The following is a 23,281-nucleotide window of genomic DNA, read 5'->3' as shown; positions in this document are numbered from 1 at the left end:
TACATCTAAAAAGGCAATTCAGAGAGTCTTCGACTTACAACCGTTTGCTCAGTGACTGTTCGAAGTTACAAGGGCAGCGAAAAAAAAGCGACTTATGACCGGTTCTCCCACTTATGGCCATTGTGGTCATGTGATCAAAATTTGGACACTTGGCGACTGTGTCCGGTTGCAGTATCCCGGGGCCACGCGATTCCCTTTTGTAACCTTCCCAGCCGGTTTCCGATAAGTAGTAAGTCAATGGGGGAAGCAAGATTCGCTTAACGACAGCATAATTCACTTCACACCTGCAGTGATTCGCTTAACAATGGTGGCAAAAAGGTTGTAAAAGCTCACTTAATAACTGCCTTAACAGAACATTTGGGTTGTAGTCCTAATGTGACGACTACCTGCGTATAACCGAATATCACCTTACACAGTTGCCAGGTGTGAGTCGGCGGCAATATAAAATTTCTAAAATAATTATAATTAATAAAATTTCTAAATAATTATAATAAATAAACGGGCTGCTCTATTCGGAGATTCAGCAAATGGCCGAGAACAGATTTATGTTGCTAAGAGAGACAGTGGACTTTGCCTCATTTTATGACCTTTCTCGCCACAGTCCTTAAGTGAATCCCTGCAGCTGTTAAAATTAGTAACGCGGTTGTTAAGTGAATCTGGCTTCCCCATTGACTTTTGTCAGAAGGTCGCAAAAGGGGATCCCATGACCCATGGACACTGCAGCGGTCATAAATATGTGTCAGTTGCCAAGCGCTTATATTTGGATCACGCGACCGCGGGGATCCTGCGATGGCCGTGAGCGCGAAAACGGCAGCAAGTCACTTTTTTCAGTGATGTTGTAACTTTGAATGGTCACTAAATGAACTGTTGTAAGTCGAGGACTAGCTGTATATCCTGGATTTTGGAATATCTGTCCAGGGATGTTCGCTTGGTGTCTTTTCAGCAATTATTCTCCCATATTTTTAAACAAGTCCTGCTATCTTAGCTTCTTAACTTTTTCCTGTAGCTTTTCATTCCCAGGGCTGGAATTCATTACATTCTCTTACATGCTGCCACTTTTTAGGCCACGTTTTCATGAACATCATTATTCCAGAGCTTTAATTTAGGGCTTAAATTGTTACGGCGGTGTTGTAAACCCTCTGAGGATTCTCCATGCCAAGTGGTATAGCAATGTTTTCAAGCTACCGTATTTTTTGGGCTATAAGACGCATCGGACTATAAGATGCACCTAAATTTACGGGAGGAAAACAAGAACAAAAAAATAGGTTTTAGCCTCCGCGCGTCAGATTTTCGCCCTCCCTGGCCCCCAGAAGCTCTGCAGGCCAAAAATGGGCATGTTTTTGGCTAAAACGGGGTGTGCAGAGCACTGCAGAGTGCTTCTAGGAACTGGGGAGGGCGAAAACACGATGCACGGAGGACTTGGGAGCCCAAAAACAGGTCCGTTTTTCATGAAAACGGGCCGTGTGGAACACTGCAGAGTGCTTCTGGGGACCAGGGATGAAAATGCGATGCACGGAGGGTTTAGGAAGCCAAAAATGTCCGTATTTGATCTATAAGACACACCTATATTTTCACCCACTTTTGGGGGGGGAGGTGCGTCTTATACTCCGAAAAATACGGTAAGTTAAGTAATCGAGAACGTTACCTCTTGCGAAGACACCCCTCTGTAACCGAAGTCGTGAAGCTTGTATTCCAGTCCTTCTAAGCTGCCTGAGGTTTCCAACAAGTATTTTGCCAGTATCTTCTTCTGTTCCCTGGAATTTGTAGCTACTGTGATGGGATACCATGACTGAACAAGAATTGTCTAGCAAAAGAATAAGGTACACCATCAATAAGATTAGATAACCTTGTTCGTCACTTTTTTTTTTCCTGTGAGCACATTGGCACACATTAAAAAAATGAAATTCTGATGTTTGCTGTCAAAAGAATGCACATACACAAACACACACACACAGAGGTAGTACTCAATTTATGACTACAGTTGGTTTTTGAAGAAGAGAATGGACTTCCATTTGTCTGCAATAACAATAACACTTAGATGTCAGGGTTTCAAGTAACACTCCCAACAAAAGAAAACTCCGAGGCTTGAGGTTCCTCAAAGTTCCATTTTATTAGCGATGTCCTATTGACACATCTGGGAAAACCCGAATCTGAAAGTTTCCAGGTTTTCTCCACCCAAAGAAAAGTCCCTGCACAGCACCCACAAATCCATCATATGGTCCAATCAAAGCACTGTCCCAACTGGAGATGCCTCCCAGTTCCAGCCTTCCAGGTGCAGGGCAAGATGTCCTTGACTCTCTGAGAAAGGAATGTTATTATGACTACATATCACCCATGCTCTATTTTAAAATTCGACACTACCCACCTCAATCCAGTTTGTGAGCCAGTAACAATTTGGATCCGTGTTTTCAACTGTGAAAAGTACATTTCCCCTGGGAATGACAAATCCCTCGGGAACAGCCTTTATTTCAATAGGAAGACGGCCATCGTACTTCTATGAGGTAAAAGAGAAACAGAAGGATGGTTTTGAAAACACTCAAACACTACCATCTATTTAGCTGGATAAAAAATAGGTTTTAATATAAATACAGTGGTACCTTGGTACTCATTAATTGAGTACCAAAAAGAAATGCTTCCAAGAAATAATATAGTGCTGGGGTCCCCAACTCCTGGTCCGTGGATTGGCACTGGGCCATGGCATGCCAGAAACCGGGCCGCGCAAACAAACAAAACCACCATTCGCGGGATGAAGGCAGCACGTGAAACCACGCCCCTTTCGGTCCGCAGAAAAACCTCTCTCCACCGAACTGGTCCCCGGTCCCCAAAACTTTGGGGGTCATTGATATAGCGAGTCACAAGGCAGACAACACTGCTAAATCCTAGCTTGTGCACTGAGTACCAAACAAACGATGAGTATCGGGACAAAATTTGTTTTTACCTCAAGAATATAGTTCCATCCTGGTTCATTGAAGACATCGTCTTGAAAATGTTCCTTGTATACTTCTTTGGCTATCTTTATTTTCTCTTTGGTTACCACTTTGCCTATGAAACAATTCAAACTGTATTATATACACAAAGAAAGTCTGTGTCGGACATGAGTTATATACTCTGAAAGTTGTTTTGAAAATATAGATTGTGTGTATGTATTTTAAATTCAAATAATATATCAAAAAAATATTACTTCTGCTACTACTGATTTTGGAGAAGCCAGAGATAAATTAGGAAGCCACATATACATACCTTTTAGCAAACAGAGAATTAACAGCAATTCCTATTTGTCCACGTTTTTTTTTTTTACCCGAGGAGTTTCTTTAAAATACAGGTAATCCTGGACTTACGACCAAAATTGAGCCCAAAACTTCTGTTGCTAAGGGAGACCATCTGTTAAGTGAATTTTGTCCCATTTTACAATCTTTCTTGCAGCAGTTGTTAAGTGAATCACTACGGTTGTTAAATTAGTCTGTTGTTGTTGTGAATCTGGCTTCCCCATTGACTTTGCTTGTCAGGAGGTCGCAAAAGGGGATCTCGTGACCCCGGGACACTGCGGCCGTCATAAATATGAGTCAGTCAATTGCCAAGTCTTTGAATTTTGATCACATGACCATGGGGGATGCTGCAATGGTTATAAGTGTGAAAAGGGCCAGAAGTCCCTTTTTTCATTGCCGTTGTAACTTCGGGCGCTCGTTAAGTGAACTGTCATAAGTCGAGGACCACCTGTATTCAGTCCCAATACATCTTCCAAGGTGGCTAACAGTACAACATGCCTTAACAAAAAACAGTTTAACTCTTAAAACTGTGCATCATTTAGAATGACCCTAAAAAATAGCTTATAGGGCCGAAGTCCCAGGTAAAAATATTTATCGGCTGGCAGGTAGTCCAGGAAAAGAACAAGGATGGTTAGAACCTGATCATTTTTAAATTCATGCTAAGTGCACCTCATTTATTGAAGAAGATAAAAGAGATCTCCTTGTTCAAAAACTTCAGACATGGCCAAGCATATATGCTTATTTCAGGGATGTGAAAGTCGATTTCGTGGAGGGCCGCATCAGGGTGTGTTTGATCTCAGGAGGGCCGAAGGGGCGTGGCCAAGGGGGGGGCATGGCCAGCTTGACGTCACTCATGTCAGGGGCACCGGTGGTGGCCCGAGTGCTCTGCCAGCAAAAACGGGCTCCCGATCTCTGTTTTTGGCTGGGACGGCTTCCTGCAACCCTCTGCCAGCAAAAACGGAGCTCGAGAAGGGCGCATGCAGCCCTCATGAGCTCCGTTTTCGGCAGCAATGGCCTCAAAGAGCTCGAGTGGGCTGTGTGCCCCCCCTCGCCGGGCCCTGTTTCAGCCATGCTCCGTTTCCGCTGGCACCGCAGGCCAGTCCTTCACTGTTTCCAGTGGGCCAAATCTAAGCATCCCACGGGCCAAATCTGGCCCACGGGCCTAGATAGATAGATAGATAGATAGATAGATAGATAGATAGATAGATAGATAGAGATAGATGATAGAGAGAGATATGATCGATCAATAGATAGATAGAGATAGATGGTTGGTAGGTAGGTAGGTAGGTAGGTAGGTAGGTAGGTAGATGATAGATAAATAGATAGATAGATAGATAGATAGATAGATAGATAGATAGAGTTAGATGATAGAGAGAGAGAGAGATATGATCGATCAACAGATAGATAGAGATAGATGGTAGGTAGGTAGGTAGATAGATGATAGATAGATAGATAGATAGATAGATAGATAGATAGATAGATAGATAGATAGATAGATAGAATTCTTTATTGGCCAAGTGTGATTGGACACCCAAGGAATTTGTCTTTGGTGCATATGTTCTCAGTGTACATAAAAAGAAAAGATACATTCGTCAAGAATCATAAGGTACAACACTTAATGATAGTCATAGGGTACAAAAAAAAAAATGAATTTGACACCCCTGGTTTATTTAATTCCCCTGGTGCAAAAATTCTAAGCATGCCCAGTTAAATAGAACGGCAATCCGTGAAAATGTGTAACATACGTCAGATTCTGCATACAAGGGACCTCATATGTTTTTTCAGCTAAAGATGCCAGACCCTTTTCAAAAGCTTTTCAATATGTATTTTAAGGCCAGCTTTCAAAAGCTTTCCAGATGTATTTAAGGCCAGCTTCGGAGATAAATGCACTTTATCACATGTGACATGCAGATTTCAGTTCAACTGTTTCCTAAGAAGAGTGCAAGGCTGTTCTTTTCTCTTGCTTAAGAGCAATCTTCAATCATAACAATTTTATCGCTATAATTAGTCACCGATTCAGCACCCAAATAGCTTAGCTGAATAATTGCCTATTAGCAGCATAATAGGTGACCATGAATACCCAAGATTCTGAATAACCTTACATAGTACAGGAGATAAGCTAAGAGAAACATGGTCAACAGCCAAGATGAAGAAAAATCCTTTTTAATTTTCCTTTCTGGAACTTTCTAGGAACAAAGGGAAATGTCATTTTATGAGTCCTCCAAGTTCCATTCAGCCAAATAACTGATCAATTGTATCAATAGCTGAAGAGAAATTTAGGAGACACAATAAGGAACATTCCTGATCTTGACTCTGGACACAGCCAATCATCTAACACAGTGATGGTTAACCTTTTTGTTGTCGCGTGCCGAAAGTGTGTGCATGTCCACGTGACAGCGTACGCGTGTGCCCACACCCATTATGCAATGTGCGTGTGACACCCACCCGCGCCCCATTTTGGGCCTAGTAGGCCTCCCTGCAGCCTCCTGGGACCAAAAATGGGCCGCGGGGGGAGGCCTGCTAGGCCCAAAACTGGGTGCGGGGGCACACATCCCGCCACGAGCATGCGTGCGTGACCCCCCCACTCCCCCAGGCATGCGCCCCACCCCCTGTGCAGCAGAGACCAAAAAATCAGCTGGCCAGTGGGAGGCGCATGCACATGTGGGTGGAGCTGAGCTGGGTGACGGCTCGCGTGCCCTCAGAGAGGACTCTGCGTGCCACAGGTTCGCCATCACGGGCCTAACATGTCACAAAGGATCTCTGTTCTATAGCTAGGGTTGAAGTTCAATTAAAATTGATTTTGTCTATCTGCCAAATAATCCAAGAAATAATTGGAACTGAAATTCCACCACCACACTCAATCAAGCATGTTGCTCAAAATGGATTCCTGGATATTGATCATTAAATTTATAATGTGATGGAATTCAGACATGCCTTCTTAGGTTGGATTAAAAATACATCCTCCTGAAATTAGGATTTTCAAGCACCTCACATTCCTGTACTATATTTTATCAAAGGGAAGTATAACAGCAATATTTTTTATTTGTTAGATACTTGTAGCCTTCCTCGTTTACCCAAATCCATTAAGTCTTAAAAGACAAAAGAATAAAATAAGCACCATGCTAATAAAACGTCACTTGAATCAAAATTGGAATTTGGAAACAAAACTAATTTTTAAACATAAACGCCAACATACCACAGCCCAAGTAGTATGAATTTGCACTTTTGCATGTAAAACATTTTCCCTCCAAAAGTTTATAATAAAATGAAAAGAGTTTGGTTCATTGTTTCTCAAATATTTCAGTAGCTGAATGTAATAAACAGTTCCCTTGAAATCAGACTATAGGGAGTTCTTGACGTATGACCACAATTGAGCCCAAAATTTATGTTGTTAAGTGAGACATTTGTTAAGTGAGCTCTGCTCCATTTTGGGACCTTTCTTACCACAGTCGTTAAATGAATCATTGCAGTTGTTAAGTAAATCTGGCTTCCCCACTGACTTTCCTTATCAGAAGGTCGCAAAAGGGGATCACATGACCCCGGGATATTGCAACCGTCATAAATGTGAACCGGTTGCCAAGCGTCTGAATTTTGATCAAGTAATCGTGGGAATGATGCCATCGGTCCTAAGTGTGAAAAATGGTCCTTTTTTCAGTGCTGTTCTAACTTTGAACAGTCACTGAATGAATTGTTGTAAGTCGAGGACTACCTGACAGCATAATGATGTTGTCAACTTGCAAAGCTTTCAAGTTGCCATGAGCAGGAGGGAGGGAGAACTGATAGAGCTGATTGATTTCCCTAACTGAAGTGCATTCCATACATTCTTCCTGACTGCAATCAGAAGGAGGGTGTTGGATTTCACAGCCAGCCAAAGTGGTTAATTGGAGAATGTGATTTATGACATGGCTAGAGAGGAGGGGAGAGACAGGGTCATAGGGGAACGTAAATCTACGTGGGATTAGTTCTAACTGCATCCGAATATTGTCGAAATGGTGCTCCTAATAAATGACTGTATTTCTTTTGAAGTTCGGCTCATGGCTCATGAATTAATTAGGGCATCTTTCAGAAACTTCACAGATGTAACTTAAACACAGAAAGTATGTATTGCAGGTATGAAAATTTAATATATCTGGTTAAGAGCCTTTAGAAGACCTGGAAAATAAGCTGCTCCTCAAACTTTAGGAACTGCTATTATAAGAGTGAACAAACATTAAAAAGCTAAGACATAATTGAGTCCAGATCTTACGTTTATCTAAGCAATTAATTCAGGATAAAGCCAAGTGCAGTGCACATACAAGGACAATTCAAGGATTCTTTTATGACTTATCCTTGATACAAGTCCAACCTAAGACATTTCGAAAATTATTCTTATTCCAGCAGAGAAATGACATCAGAGAATGACAGCGACAATATGGGAAGTCGGCATTTGAAAATATAGGAGGAAAAAAAAAAATACTTACCTTGTAAGTATTTATTAAGTGTGTACTGCAATCCATAAAAAACCGTTTCCTCATATTTGACCTTCCTTAATTTGGAGTTCTCCGTTTTCTTTTCACGACATTCAAAGTAGGAATAAACTTTGGTTGTGTTGGGTGGATACTGTTTGTAATGTGTCACCTACAAGAAGATAACCCTGAGTTACATAACACAAAATGACAGCATTGTACACATTTAGTTCCGATATAAAATTGGTAGCATCTAAAATAGAAAAGATGAGTTTCTCTTTGTTAACTACTTTACCGAGCGTTTTAAAATCCAGTATTAACAAAGGGCCTGGGTGCTGTTTTTGAGTGTTTAATATGGGTCACACTGCCATTATTATTACTTAGGACCATCACACTGGTCCTGTTGTGGTCCGCCAGCAGCCTGCGGACCTGGCAGCGGAGTCGGACAGTGAGGAGGCTGGGGAGGACAATGGGCCAGTCCTGGAGTCCGGGGAAGGCCCAGACGAGGGCTCTGCGTCGGAGGCCGAGATGGGCCCAGGGCCATCTGGGAGTGATGCACAGACTCTGGAGCCTCCAGAGGCAGACAGCAGAGAGGCAGAGGAATAGGAGGAGCCTGTTCCTAGTACATACCTGTGAAGAGCTGCCAGAAGGCAAGAGCAACTAAAGCAAAAAGGACAACTCGGGAGTAAGGCCAACAGATGATTGGCCACTCCCTTAATAAGGCTTAAAAGAGGAGCAACGAGCTGTTGGGTTCTTTGTAGAAAAGCAACGTTTATTCCAGTGCTTTTTGTCAGCGTCTCTTGAACATTGTGGGGTTTCTACCAAGAAAAGCCTTTGGCAGATTGCCAAAGACATCACAGGTTGGTGATAAGGCCGATGGACTGGTTATTAAGAATTTTGTTTTAGACTAAGCTGAGAATGAATAAATTCTCAGCTGTTTTAATAAAATAAGTTTGTTTATTTTATTTTATTGGTTCAATTTATATGCTGTCCTTTCTCCAGAGACTCAGGGCGGCTTACAATGCGTTAAGCAATAGCCTTCATACTTTTGTATATACCTGCTTAGTAGGGCTTTCGCCCCCCTCCCCAAGCGGTGTTCTTTTTTATACAAAGTCAGCTTATTGCCCCCGCAATCCGGGTCCTCATTTTACCTACCTCGAAAGGATGGAAGGCTGAGTCAACCTTAAGCCTGGTGAGATTTGAACATGCAGTAATTGCAGGCAGCTGGTGCTACTTAATAGCACTTTAGTCTGCTGCGCCACCAAGGCTCTTGTTCAGGACTGAATTGTTTGGTAATCACTACTTGGGCCTAGGTCACAACAGGTCCTAAGTAGAGGTAGTCCTCGACTTACGACCACAATTGAGCCCAAAATCTATCTTGCTAAGTGAGAAATTTGTTAAGCGGGTCTTGCCCCCATTTTACGGTTTTTCTTGCCACATTCGTTAATTGCTTCAGTTGTTAAAATTAGTAACATGGCTGTTAAGAGAATCTGGTTCCCCCCCCCCCTTGTTGACTTCGCTTGTCAGAGGGTCACAAAAAGGAGATTACGTCATCGCGGGATACTGCAACAGTCATAAACGTTAGTCAATCACAGAATGAAAATCACATGTCCATGGGGATCCTGCAACGGTCGTAAGTGTGAAAAATGGTCATAAATCATTTTTTTCCCAGTGCAGTTTTGTAACTTTGAATGTTCACTGTGAACTGTTGTAAATCGAGAACTACCTATCTCAATATTATGCAATGGGGATGTGTGAGCCCAACCCTCTGCATCTCTGTTTATAAAATGCTAGCTATCTATGGAATTACCTCCCTTCTTGAGATCAAGGCTGATATATTTTATGCATCTTTGGCTGGTGAGTTTTTAAAAAAATCTATAGCACATCTCTTTTAATATCAACTGTCCCCAAAACATTAACTCTCCCAGTATTAATTTTAAGAGAATTGCTTATATTCTGCTTTATTCCTTTTGATTGTAAATTTGGAACTAGGCAAACTATTTGAGAACTTTTAATAAAAAAATCAAAACATTTTGAAATAGACATTTAATTCCAAAATCTAACATCTCATGCAGTATTTATAATTTCCCCCTGGAGTTTTGTTTTCTTAAGTCAATATATATGTTTCTCTACTTAAAGAAAGCTAGAGATTGGTCCATATTTCCAATCAATCTGATTTAAATACCTTTGGGGCGGGGAAGACTTTTCCATGCAGGTATCATCAGTGTTATTTAAAGCTTATTTCAGACATTCCTCTTAGATCTTTTTAAAAACTGGGTTAGACAGTTTTGGAAAGCTATTAAAAAAAAAAACCAGCCACCGGCTCCAGAATCTGCAAATGTGAGAATGATTTAATAAAAGATAGGTCTTGCTATTTATTTTGTTCACCCCGTCTATTCTTTTTTTTTTTTTAAGATTTAATTTTCAGGAAAATATTAACCAGTTGGATATACCCCCCAAAAAATTGATTTCCCTTTGTCTCTGTATAAAAAGGTAAATGGCATTTTAATTAATTTGTATCACTGTTGTAACTTATGGTAAACATTTGTGTTTCTGATGTAACCTATAGTTGTAACACTAGAGACTGACTAAATATCAGGGTGTGTATTAGTGGAAAAGCACAGGTCAGTTTGTATCAATATAAAATTACAGAAATAACCTAAAAGGATATACATACATACTGTAAATATCGGGCCCAATATGCCAAATTGCTGCTTCTTTTCAATACCCTTTTCATAACCACCTGTCCTGTTAGCAGATGGTGACTATTTTGGTCTTTAAGTTTTAATCTACTTTGGAAGGGACAGGGTGTTTAAAAGTAAAATTTAAAATTATGAATTAAGACATATTATGGGTTTTTACCAGCGCTCTTTTCATAAGCTAACCGGGGTAAAAGATTATACAGTAAAATATGGCAGCATCCAGAGAGAAAATAGCTTTATTTATTGGGGAAAAGCAACTGTGCTTTTAATAACTTCTGTGGGGTACAGGTAGTCCTCGACTTACAACCGTTCGTTTAGTGACAGTTCAAAGTTACAGCGGCCCTGAAAAAAGTGACTCTCAACTCTTCTTCATGTTTGCAACCATTTTGATCATCTGATCAAAATTCAGGCGCTGGGAAACTGACTCCAATTTATGACGGCTGCAATGGCTTGTGATTGGCGACCTTCCCACGAGCAAAATCAATGGGAGAAGCCAGATTCACTTAACAACTGTGTTAACTCGTTTAACAACGGCAGTGAATCGCTTATCCATTATGTGGCAAGAAACGTCATAAACTGGTTGGTAAAACTCACTTAACAACTGTCTCTCTTAGCGATAAGAAATTTCGGGGGCTCAGTTGTGGTCGTAAGCTGAGGATTACCTGTACTGGGAAAATAGGGAACTTTTCCTTACTAAGCCAGTCTGTAAAAAAAACAGTACGTTGAATGATAATAGCCTTTTATGTTTTAATAATAGCATCTGAAAAAGGGAGTCATTTCTTTTTTTCTCAAAAGCTAGTTAACAAAAGGATTTCGGAGCAGCAATTCCATGGGTAAGCAACTTCAGGGAATGTTAATGGTGCTAATACCCATCAGAAGCTGTGACAACATTGTTTATCTGCCAAGAAAAATCTTCTGTAATAACTATACACGCACACACAGAGCAACAGACAACCTATGTGTACATCAAACTTTAGTGGTAAAAACATGTGCTTTGTATTTTAAAAAAGGGAAAACTCTGTCATATCTACATCTTCAGACTATCTATTCAGCTTCCTTTCATACGTGACTGATTACGGCTCCCATTATCCCCAACTTAAATAATTGGGATAAAACTGACTTTTTGTGAAACCAAAATTTCACATAAAGGCCATAAAGGGAAAGATACAGATTACATACTATAGTGTAGGTTAATTTTAATTTTAAAATGTAAGAGTATCACTTTGCGGAGGAACTAGATTTTTACGATTCCTTGTCAGAAAAATCCAGTTCAAAATTGAAGCACCGACGGCTGTACTTTTTGACTTTCCACAATTCTTTTCCCTTTTTTTCCCCCCCACTGTTACAGTATTCCCAAAACATTTGGCAAATTCACCTTACGCTGAGAAACCTGAGCAGGATTTGTTTTTCATTTTCCCAAACCCTGTCTTATACAATTGTTTTCAGAAAACTGCAGAACTGGCAGAAACAAGGCAAGCGCAAAACAATAATTAGGAAGGCGGTTCTGACTACCAGGTATAAATTCTGAATTTATTCACGAAGAATTATGACACTGCAGATAGGCTAAAAAGTAGGCCAAAGCACTTGTCTCTTTCTCCAGAAGACTCTATTCATAAAGAACTATATTCATAAACAATGTAGAGATCCAACCTTGGCAACTTTTAAGACTTGTGGACTTCAGCTCCCAGAATTCCCATGGCTGGCTAGGGAATTCTGGGAGCTGAAGTCCACAATTTTTAAAAGTGGTCAAGATTGGACAGCCCTGAGGTAGATCCTTTATACATTTAACTCATCCTCTGCATTTTATAAAATTGAGAAGGTGCTCAAAAGGTTAAATGAGGATCAAGGAACCAGTAAGGAGGGCCTGTCAAACGACATCAAATTCGAAGGCCCAAATATTTTCTCTTCAGCTTATGTGTCAGGAATTCTGAGCTTGTTCCAAAATCCAGGATCTTGGATTATGGCTTAATACGTAACTAGCTTACTTCGGCATTTGGAATTTAGTGCATACACCATTATCACCCTTCCTTTTTATTTCCTGTATTTTCCTTTTCTCAATTAATTCATTTTTAGTATTTGGGGGTTCTGGCTTTATTTTATTTATTTATTTATTTTAATTTGATTTATATGCCGCCCTTCTCCGGAGACTCAGGGCGGCTTACAATGCGTTAAGCAACAGCCTTCATACTTTTGTATATTTATACAAAGTCAGCTTATTGCCCCCACAAACTGGGTCCTCATTTCACCTACCTTAGAAAGGATGGAAGGCTGAGTCAACCTTGAGCCTTGGAGAGATTCGAACCAGCAGTAAATTGCAGGCAGCTGTGTTAATAACAGGGTGCGTAGACCACTGTACTATCAAGGCTCCAATTGTTAATCCAATGGATAGATTCCTCTGGATGTTTTGGTATCAGCAGGACTTGCCCAGTAGAATCGACCTATCTGGTACATGCAGCCCCAGCAAAATCAGCCGAGAGGGGGAAAAAGTGAGGGCCCACAATTTCTTTTTCCCAGTTAAGATCCCATTCTAGAGAATAATTTCCCCTTCAAGGACAGCTAACAGGCCTTGTCATTTGGCCTTCTGGAATTTGCAAAAAACGGAACTGTTCTAGGCACTATTTGGGTATTAAGAAAGCACTACCATCCGCATCTTCGTTTGTGGTGGATCTTTCTAACAAGCAAGACCGTTTGGGTTTTAATATTGTTTTTGTGATCCCATGATAAAAAAATCTCTGGCAGTCTTAGGTGGATTAAGGCAGTGCATAAAATACAACAAGCTGGCAGGGAAAAAGGAAAGGCGCTTTTCCTATCAATTCCCCTGCCCAAATATACGTAGTTTGTGCTTTCCAATACTTCCGGCCCATAAGCTGGACAGACTAAGTTGTGCCTTCCTGCAGAAGGAAATCTATCCTATGTCTTAAAAAAAAAAATCCAAGAGGATTGTAAGCTTTAAAATCCCGGTGAAGTTTGCTTCTGAATCTACTGGTTGATTTATCTATCTCCCTCCCTCCCTGTCTGTTTATCTATCCATCTCTATCCATCCATTCATCCATCTACCTTTCTTCCTATCTACCTACATTTATCTACCCACCTACCTATCTATCCATCCTTCCTCTCATTTTCACTTCCTTCCTTCCTCTCATTCTTTCTCCCTCCCTCCCTTCTTTCCTTCCTTCCTTCCTATCTCCTACCCACCTACCTATCTGCTCCAAGTGAATTGCTACCCCAAACTGATTTTCTCTGGCTGCATTGGGACCCCAAAACTCACTACTTCTATGCTGCTTAAAGATCATGAAGCTTATTCCTTTGTACAACTATTCCTTCCTTCCTTCCTTCCTCTCATTCTCTCTCCCACCCTCTCATTCTCCCGTCCTTCCTTCCTTCCTCTCATTTTCACTTCTTTCCTTCCTCCCTTCCTTCTTTCCTTCCTTCCTCTCATCCTTCCTTCCTTCCTATCTCCTACCCACCTACTCCAAGTGAATTGCTACCCCAAACTGATTTTCTCTGGCTGCATTGGGACCCCAAAACTCACTACTTCTATGCTGCTTAAAGATCATGAAGCTTATTCCTTTGCACAACTATTCCTTCCTTCCTTCCTCTCATTCTCCCGTCCTTCCTTCCTCATTTTCACTTCCTTCCTTCCTCTCATTTTTCCTCCCTCCCTCCCTCTCTTCTTTCCTTCCTGCCTCTCATCCTTCCTTCCTTCCTATCTCCTACCCACCTGCTCCAAGTGAATTGCTACCCCAAACTGATTTTCTCTGGCTGCATTGGAACCCCAATACCCACTACTTCTATGCTGCTTAAAGATCATGGAGCTTATTCCTTTGCACAGCACATCTAACTGAATATGTTGAGAAAGACTTCCATTAGAAGTTTAAACATTGCCCCCGCCCCCCATCTCAGTCAAACTTAACTTTCCTGCTTCCTTTGAAGCATTCAAGCTGTAGATTTGCATGTTGTATAACTCCTAGCCTCGGGGGACTCTGTGACTGGCACAACTTGGTAGAGCCTCCTGTGGATATATGAAATGCTTTCTGCACCAGCAGTTCCTCTTCTCCAAATAAATATCTTGGGAGTCCAATATATAAACTCTTACTGTAATTATAACGCAGCGCATAAAATATACACAAACACAGCCGATAAAGGGATCCCACCAAAAAGCCCTAACGATTTAAAAAAGGAAAAAAGAAAAACCCTCCGCTATCAATATTTAAAAATCAATTTCTTTTTTTTTTTTTTCTGGCCTTCTACAATCATGCAAATAATGACATTTTTGGAAGCCCAACTGGTTTGATCTGGCTAAAAAGCTGACACCTGTAACTTTGAAAATACTAGCAGCTTTTTATGAGACTTTTATAAATTCTTCCTCCTAATCAGTAAAAGAGTCGGTGCTCCGATGGAGAGCAAGAAGCGAAATTACTCCAGCTTGCAAACCCCGGCTTGCGGGAAAAACCCGAGTCAGTAGTTAATTTCTCTTTGCAAGCAACATCAAAAGGAGTTCGGACCATAATTCAAGGTTAATTCACTTTGCACCAACCGAAGAGGTGCAGAGAGGAGGGCCAAACTCTCCTGAAGTTATAAAGAATTTTATGTTTCGGTTTCCCGGGGAAGGCGGGCAGTTCAGGTTCTTTGAAAGGCGTGAGTTACTCCGCATCTTCCTGCCTCCAAGTTTCACTTTGCATCTTGCTCAATTGCTTCTCCTCTCTTTCTCTTTCTGCGTACTTTTCATGTCATTGGAAACTTCCCCAGCAAGGGCGAAGGAGGAGAGGAACCCCTCTGGGCTCTCTTGCTGCCCAGCACTCTGGTCTAGCCACGTGCAAAAAGTCCCAGGGATCCATCTTTTGCAACCCAAGGGGGGTGGGGTCGGGTTGCATTTACAGGGCCAAAAGCGGGGGTCGGCCCCGTCCATCATCTCTTCCCCCTTCCTTCCCCAGTTTCTCCAAGGGGGCTCCCCCAAACTCCAGGCTACCTGCACGCGCCCCCCATTCCCCAAATCCTTCCCCCACCTCCCTAGAGTTTCTCCAAGGGGGCTCCCCAACCTCCAGGCTACCTGCAGGTGGCCTCCAGCACCCCAATTGCTCCCTCTCCTTCCCTCCAGTTTCTCCAAGGGGAGCTCCCCAAAGTCCAAGCTACCTGCAGGCACCCCCATCCCCCAAATTGCTCCCTCTCCTCCCTAGAGTTTCTCCAAGGGGGCTCCCCAAACTCCAGGCTACCTGTAGGCGCTTCCCTCCCACCCCCCAATTGCTCCCACTCCTTCCCTCCAGTTTCTCCAAGGGGGGCTCCCCAAACTCCAAGTTACCTGCACGCGCCAGCACCCCCAAATTGCTCCCCTCCTCCCCAGTTTCCCCAAGGGGGGCTCCCCAACCTCCAGGCACCCCCCACGACCCCAAATCGCTCCCTCTCCTTCCCTTCAGTTTCTCCAAGGGGGGGCTCCCCAAACTCCAAGCTACCTGTAGGCGCTTCCCACCCACCCCCCAAATTGCTCCCCCTCTTCCTCCCTCCAGTTTCCCCGACCTCCAGGCTACCTGCAGGCGCCCCCCCAACCCCCCAAATTGCTCCCCCTCCTCCTCCCTCCAGTTTCCCCGACCTCCAGGCTACCTGCAGGCGCCCCCCCAACCCCCCAAATAACTCCCCCTCCTCCTCCTCCCTAGAATTTCTCCAAGGCCCCCCCCTCCAACCTCCAGGCTAAGTGCAGGCGCCCCCCACCCCCATATCCCTCCCCCTCCTCCCTAGAATTTCTCCAAGGGGGGAGACTCCCCAACCTCCAGGTTACCTGCAGGCACACCCTTCACCCCCAAAGCGGAGGGGGGGGAAGGAAGGTTCCCCCCCCACCCCAACCTGCGCCTATGGGGAAATGGGGAGGGGGAGGTTAAGAGAGAGGCTGGAACTCAGGGATCAAGACCAACGCGCCCCTGGCCCCCTCCCCAGCTCTTTTAGCGACCCCCTTATTCCCCCCCCCACTTTTTTGCAGCAAGTCAACGTCACACAGGTCGCCCCGGAGACCCCCCCCCACCCCGAGATCAGCCTGGGGGGGGCAGTGGGGGGGGTAAGAAGAGAGAGCAGCTGGGCAAGCGTGGAAGGAGAGCCAGGCCAGCTGGGGAGGGGGGATAATGGGGGGACCCCCCCCCTCTTTCTCGTGCGCCCCCTCCCCAATTTGATCTCCCCCCCCACCGGGTCTCTAACCTTGTAGGAGTCCGTGGCCAGCAGGATGTTGAACTCGGCTCCGAGCGCGGCGCTTTCCATGCTGGCTGGGGCCCGGAGGAAGCGGCGGAGGAGCGGGTGGGAAAGCTTGAAGGGCACCGCGTTCCAAGGCTCGCCCCGCCGGCGAGTCTCCCCTCGAGCTCAAAGGCGCAAAAGAGGCTCCGCCGCCTCTCGCCTTTGCCCACCCTCCGGGACGGCGGGGCGGGGCCTTGACGTCACGCCGGCCCTCGGCCGGGGATTGGGCGACATCCCCCGAAGAGGGGAAAGGGGCGGGGACGCGCGAAGAAGGAGCTGTGAGGTCACTCCCAAACCCCCCCCCGGCCGCCGCCGCTCGCCGCTCATTGGCTCCCGCTCGCGCAGAGTGGGGGGGGGGAGAGGGAGGGACGTCACGGCCCCAGCGAGAGCCTCGAAGACGCCTTCGCGCGTCTCTTGTTTGGGTTCGTAATTTTACGGAAAAAAAAAGGGAGGGGCGGAGTCGGAGGGTTTTGACGTCACGCGCGGGAGAAGTTGGGGTTCGCCTGTGGTTGGACGGGATAGGGTGGTTCGGGAGACGGGACGGGCGTGAGGGGACGCGCGCGCGCGCGGGGTGACGGCCGCGGGGAGGGAGAAAGCGCGCATGCGCAGCCGCGGTGAAGCGGGGTTTCTGTTTTCGGTTCCTCACATTTGAGGCGAGTTGGGGAAGGTCGCACGCGGGGGGTGGGGGAAGGAGGGGGGGTTCGCCTGCACGTGTGAACGCGCCCGCTTTTCTCTCCGCGTGTGTGAGGAGAAGAGAAAGGCGCCGGTTTTAAAAAAAATAAAATAAAGCACCCACACACACCGCCTCATTTTTTAAAAAAAAAAAAAACAAAAAATGGAAAATTGACATTTGAGCCTCTGAGGAGAGACGGAAACCCACCCGGGGGAATAAACCATGAAGGAAAAAAAAATTCTGGGTCCCAATAAGTCCATGTTTGTCAAGCTCGTTTGTTGGAAGGGAAGGTGGGTGGGTGGGGGGAAATCCTTAACTCCCAAAAATCCCCAACTGGCACTAATGTGTGGGGAATTTTGAGAATTAAGGTTCCCCCCCCCTCTTAAAGCTGCTGAGATTGAGAAACATTAAAATAAGATAGTAAAATAAGACGAGATAAGCTTTATTGTCACTTTTTTTCTGCTAACACACTGGCACATATTTAAAAAAAATTATAACCCAGGCTCTCAAAAGTGTACACACACTTTAGAGCAGGCGTCAGAATTTTTTATGTGTGCGTATACATGTATGTATGTGTATGTATGTATGTATGTATATATATCATATAGCAAATGTGAATGTACCAGTGGTGGGCGTGACGGGAAGGATACTGTAAAATCTCCATTCCCTCCCCAATCCAAGGGAAGGTTACGGCAAAATCTCCATTCCCACCCCACTCTAGGGGAAGGATACTGTAAAATCACCATTCCCTCCCCAATCCAAGGGAAGGTTATGGCAAAATCTCCATTCCCACCCCACTCTAGGGGAAGGATACTGTAAAATCTTCATTCCCTCCCCAATCCAGGGGAAGGTTACTGCAAAATCCCCATTTCCTCCTGGTCAACTGGGATTTGGGAGGTAGAGAATAGGTGGGGGCGGGGCCAGTCAGAATTTTTACTACTGGTTCTGCAAACTACTCAAAATGTCCACTACTGGTTCTCCAGAACTGGTCAGAACCTGCTGAAACCCACCTCTGATATATGTGTGTGTGCGTTGTGTGCATACATACATGTACATACTTATTCATATGCTATATATATGATACATAGACACACACATATATATACACATACACACATATTAAGCCATAACATGGTTTATTTTTGGCTCAGTATGAGGCTAGTCTAGTACAAACCTGGTTTACTGTTGGCACAGTATAAAGTGTTAACCTAACTTTATCGAGCTGTGTACCTGAAGGGCTAACCTTTAGGCTTTAATGTCCCATTTCAATCTGGGTGCCAAAAAATCCTGGCCTTCGTGCAACCTGTAAAGCTCCCTTCAAAACCTCGGGGAGGGAGGGATTAGGAAAAGAAAACACAAATTCTGTAGTAGGTTACATAACACAAGTCAACAAATTCCTTTTTCCCCACAGGCAGGGCTGAGATTCAGCAATCTCTTGCAACATCTATTTGGCAAGAAAGTATTACATTAAAGCCTAAATGTTGACTTTAATCTTATCTGACTGGTTACATTTACTCAGGTTTTGTTCATAGCTGTTGATAATTGCAGAGTTGCTTTGCCACTTTGATTGATTTTCGATTCCTATAAAACCACGTAAGTTTTCTCCATGACAATCTGTCCGTAACCTCTTTCAGTTTCCCATCTGTGAGTGAATCCGTCCAATTTACTGTTAGTCCTTTACTTTCTCCTTCCACTTTTCCTAGCATTACAGCCTTCCCCCAGAGAGTTGGGTCCTTTGCGTATTTGTTCATTTGCATCCCACTTTTATTATTTTTCCACAAATGAAGGCGAATATACATCTCCCAGGATAATGTTGCAGGCTCCAATCTTGTGGTTCCCAACACCCCACAGGGAGGCAATTTGATTTTTAATGGGGGCAATTTGGAACCTTGTTTAAACCAAGTTAATGGCCTTTTAGCTTCCTCCGTGTGAGTAGGAGTTCACTTTTTGAATAGTACGAATTATATCTCACAGGAGGGGGCATCAGGATTTTAGAGATGCTTAGGTGGGGCATGGCCAAAAAAAGGTTGGGAACCACTGGTCTAGAGGTTTAGTCTTCCGAGCTTTTGGACTCATGCTGAAGCCCATCCTCAAAGAATTTCTCTGTAGCAGAGTGTGTGTGCTTTGGGCTATTCTGTGGGTGGTATTTATATGGTGCCTAAGTTGTGTATGGCTTTTTAATTATTGATTGAGGTGTTGATGGCTGGCTATTAAATCCTTGACTGTTGTTTCCTTGTGCTGCCAAGCCCTGTCTCTTAAATATTTGATAAGCTGAGGATAAATCTGCACTTCTGTTTCCCAGGTTTCAATCACTTCCCTGGCTGTTTTTGTACCTGCTCGTCCAACAATCTTAGTAGCTGCAAAATGGAATGTATTTATTATTTTTACAAATAACTCAAGGTGGTGAACATATCCAGCACTCTTTCCTCCTCCTATTTTTCCCATAACCTCAGTCCTGTGAGGAGTGTTGGGCTGAGACAAACTGACTGACTCAAGATCATCACCAGCTGACTTTCATGGCCACGGCAGGACTAGAACTCACAATCTCTTGCCTTCTAGCCTGGTGCCTTAACCACTAGCCCAAACTGGCTATGTTTTATGACTGAAATGTCATAAAACTTTGCCTGTGGTCAATTCTTTATGTTTGACTGTGCAATACGGTTCACCATGAGCTACTTTCAAGGCAGATACATCCCCGAATATCCCTGAATTTTTAAGAATTTTTCCAGTGAAAGCAGTACATTAAAAGCTTTGCCTTGAAGGCGCTGATGAATCTGGTAAGGAAATAATGAGTTTCCTCTGAATATGAAATTTTCAGTTTCATTTCAGCCCTGCCTCTCTCTCTTGCTATGAATAATTTTCTAGTAAAACATATTCCCTCCGGTTGAAAAAAACTAAGCCACAATACGTGTTCTGCCTCTGTTTCCTGCCTAATTGTGAATGAACGTCCTATAATATCTAACTGAGGTTACTCATGCAATCATTATACTTTTCAGTCCAAAATATATCGCTTGTGCGGGGATTAACACTTTGAAATTCTGTAACATTTATAACGTCTATTCCTTTCACATTGCCTTGAATTCAAATTCTCTTACAATGGCTTAATTTTTAACTTTCATCCTTGTTGCAAGATTAACGCTTAAGTTCTCCTGCTGTCATTCGAACAGTGTCCCTTCATGCAATAAGAATTAGGAGCCCTGGTGGCGCAGCAGACTAAAGCACTGTTATTGACATCAGCTGCCTGCAATTACTGCAAGTTCAAATCTCACCAGGCTCAAGGTTGACTCAGCCTTCCATCCTTTCTAAGGTAGGTAAAATGAGGACCCGGATTGTGGGGGCAATAAGCTGACTTTATATAAATATACAAAAGTATGAAGGCTATTGCTTAGCACATTGTAAGCTGCCCTGAGTCTCCGGAGAAGGGCGGCATATAAATCAAAATTAAAAAAAAAGAAAAAAAAAGAATGGTCACTGGGAAACTAGAAATGTAAACATATACACATGCTCAGTGGTGGGCTACTGGGGGTTCGCAGGGGTTCGGGAGAACCTCTAGCTAAGATTCTGTGCAGTTCGGAGAACCCCCAAATCCCACTCCTGGCTGGTCCCACCCGCCCCGCCACTCCCAGGAGCCCCCACGCGGCCTGTTTTGGATGCAGTTAAGTGCACGGTGCACGTAGAGGCTGGGGGAGGGAAGTTCAGGAAGGGGCCTCCGGCGCCCGAGGAAAGCTCAAGGAAAGCCTCTGGAGCCCAGGGAGGGCACCCCCCACCGCCGTGGTGCAGGAGGCCGACTAGGCCACGCCCACCATAGCCACGCCAACTCAGCAACTGGGCAGAGAATCCCTTGCTAAACTATTTGAAGCCCACCCCTGCACACGCTCACAGACACACTCACCTTTTGATAATATTCCATGTACAGGTAGTCCTTGACCAGGAGTGGGTTCTACTTACCTTTACTGCCGGTTCGCAACGGGACCGCGTCCACATGCTTCTGCGCATGCTCAGATCACCCATGATGATGTCCGGGTGGGTGGGCGGAGCCTCCCGCCAGTTTTACTACCGGTTCTAAAGAACCGGACAGAACCGGGAGCAACTGTCCTTGACTCACAGCACTGTTTAATGACTGTTCGAAGTTACAACAGCACTGGAAAAAGTGACTTATGGCTGTTTTTCACACTTACGACCCCAGGGTGAAGTGATCAAATTTCAGTCGCTTGGCAACTGACTCATATTTATGACGGTATATGATCGATCCCCTTTTGCGACCACCTGACAAGCAAAGCCAACGGGGAAGGCGGATTCACTTAACCACGGTGTTGCTAACTTAGTGTTTCACTTTTTAAAATGTGGCAAGGAAGGTCGTAAAACGGGGCAAAGCTCATTTAACAAAGGCCTCGCTTAAGCAACCAAAATTTGGGGCTCAGTTGTGGTCGTACGTCGAGGACTACCTGTACTCGCCTCTTTTAATAATGTTGTAGCTTTTATTCCTATGCTTCCGCTTCTATGCGGCTTTTCTGGGAAAGCAAAACTTAGTGTAGCCTAGTTCTAAATTTGGTGCCATCACTGGTGCTGTGAGGGATTCGGACCAATTAATCCCCTTAACATGATTCATGCAGTTTCTGCTTTGTAGGAAATGCTGTGAAGGCATTTTCTCACTGGGAGGAACTTCTCCCTTGTTTTGCTTCCTGCTCTTGGGAATCCCCTCCTAACCTCAAGTCAAGGCATCATAATATCTGCCCTTTTCTCCTCCTCCTCCTCTCAGGGTTTAAGAGGCTTGGAAGGGCAGCTTTGACATTTGTACTATGTGGTCATCTTTTTTTTTTAAATCCTTGCTGATAAAATATAGCAACGAAAAGGAAGGGTAGGGGTTCAGATGCTGTCTGGAACCCCAATTTCTCTGCTTCCAGATGGCCATCTTCTTGACTGACCCACCCTCCCTTCATTGTCCTTCCTTCCCTCCTTCCTTCCTTCCTTCCTTCCTTCCTTCCTTCCTTCCTTCCTTCTTCCTCCCTCCCTCCTTTCTGCTTCCTGTTGATCATCTTGTTTGCTTGCTTCTTTCCTTCCTTCCCTTCTCTCCCTTCTTCCTTTCCTCCCTCCCTCTTCCTTCCTTCTTTCTTTCCTTCCTTCCTCCCTCCCTCCCTCTTCCTTCCTTCTTTCTTTCCTTCCTTCCTTCCTCCCTCCCTCCCTCCCTCCTCCTTCCTGTTGGCCATCTTGTTGACTGACTCTTCCTCCCTCCCTCCCTCCTTTCCCACTGCCTCTTCTCCCATGAGGTTCCTGGGAACCTTCATGAAGATTCTTGTGTAGGAGAAGAGAAGAGAAGAGAAGAGAAGAGAAGAGAAGAGAAGAGAAGAGAAGAGAAGAGAAGAGAAGAGAAGAGAAGAGAAGAGAAGAGTTGGAAGGGGCCTTGGAGGTCTTCTAGTCCAACCCCCCGCTCAAGCAGGAAACCCTACACCACTTCAGACAAATGGTTATCCAACATCTTAATCTTAAAAACTTCCAGTGTTGGAGCATTCACAACTTCTGGAGGGAACTTCTGGAGCAGAAGGGGGTCAACACAACCAGATAGAAATGTGTTTTAAGGCCCGGATTGCTGGACTAAAAAAATAATAATTTTCTCTGGTCCTTATTTAAAGGCCCACTTTATATTAATTTGTAATCTACATGGATGCACTTTAATCAAAATTATTATCCCCCAAAATAGATTTACTCTACTTTTAACATACAGTGCTGCTGCTGATAAAACATATTTATTAGGCTGTAAAGGTTCAGTTTGCTGTTACATGATCCCTGCTCTGGCAGCCTCTTCATTATATTTTTGTAATATAAGATGACAGAAGTTTCAGCTTCTGGAGAATTCACCAGTTAGAGAGCTAATGGCTGCAGCCAGATAGTGTTTCATCTTACCTAATTTGGTGCAGCTCCGCTCCTTGCTTATTTGCTTCTATGTCCACTTTAAGATTTTATACTTATGTTTAAAGGCTA

General features: G+C 44.0%; 1 protein-coding gene across 1 annotated transcript in view; it reads right to left on the bottom strand.

Moving 5' to 3' along the window:
* Positions 1 to 16,778, bottom strand: part of NAMPT (nicotinamide phosphoribosyltransferase) — a 28,291-nt gene extending 11,513 nt beyond the window's left edge. The window contains exons 1-5 of the mRNA XM_070946650.1: positions 16,597 to 16,778; positions 7,727 to 7,883; positions 2,939 to 3,042; positions 2,366 to 2,494; positions 1,646 to 1,804 (exon numbers count right to left, since the gene is read on the bottom strand). Coding sequence (XP_070802751.1) covers positions 1,646 to 1,804; positions 2,366 to 2,494; positions 2,939 to 3,042; positions 7,727 to 7,883; positions 16,597 to 16,656 — 609 coding nt within the window. The 5' untranslated portion in view covers positions 16,657 to 16,778. The remainder of the gene's footprint in view (positions 1 to 1,645; positions 1,805 to 2,365; positions 2,495 to 2,938; positions 3,043 to 7,726; positions 7,884 to 16,596) is intronic.
* Between the last annotated feature and the right edge of the window lie 6,503 nt (positions 16,779 to 23,281).

Source organism: Pituophis catenifer, unplaced genomic scaffold, assembly GCF_029215685.1.
Source record: "Pituophis catenifer annectens isolate HBS135680 unplaced genomic scaffold, rPitCat1.0.hap2 SCAF_7, whole genome shotgun sequence".
NCBI classification, from domain to species: Eukaryota; Metazoa; Chordata; class Lepidosauria; order Squamata; family Colubridae; genus Pituophis; species Pituophis catenifer.
Note: the sequence above shows the minus strand (reverse complement) of the source record. Positions and strands in the feature narration are given on the sequence as shown.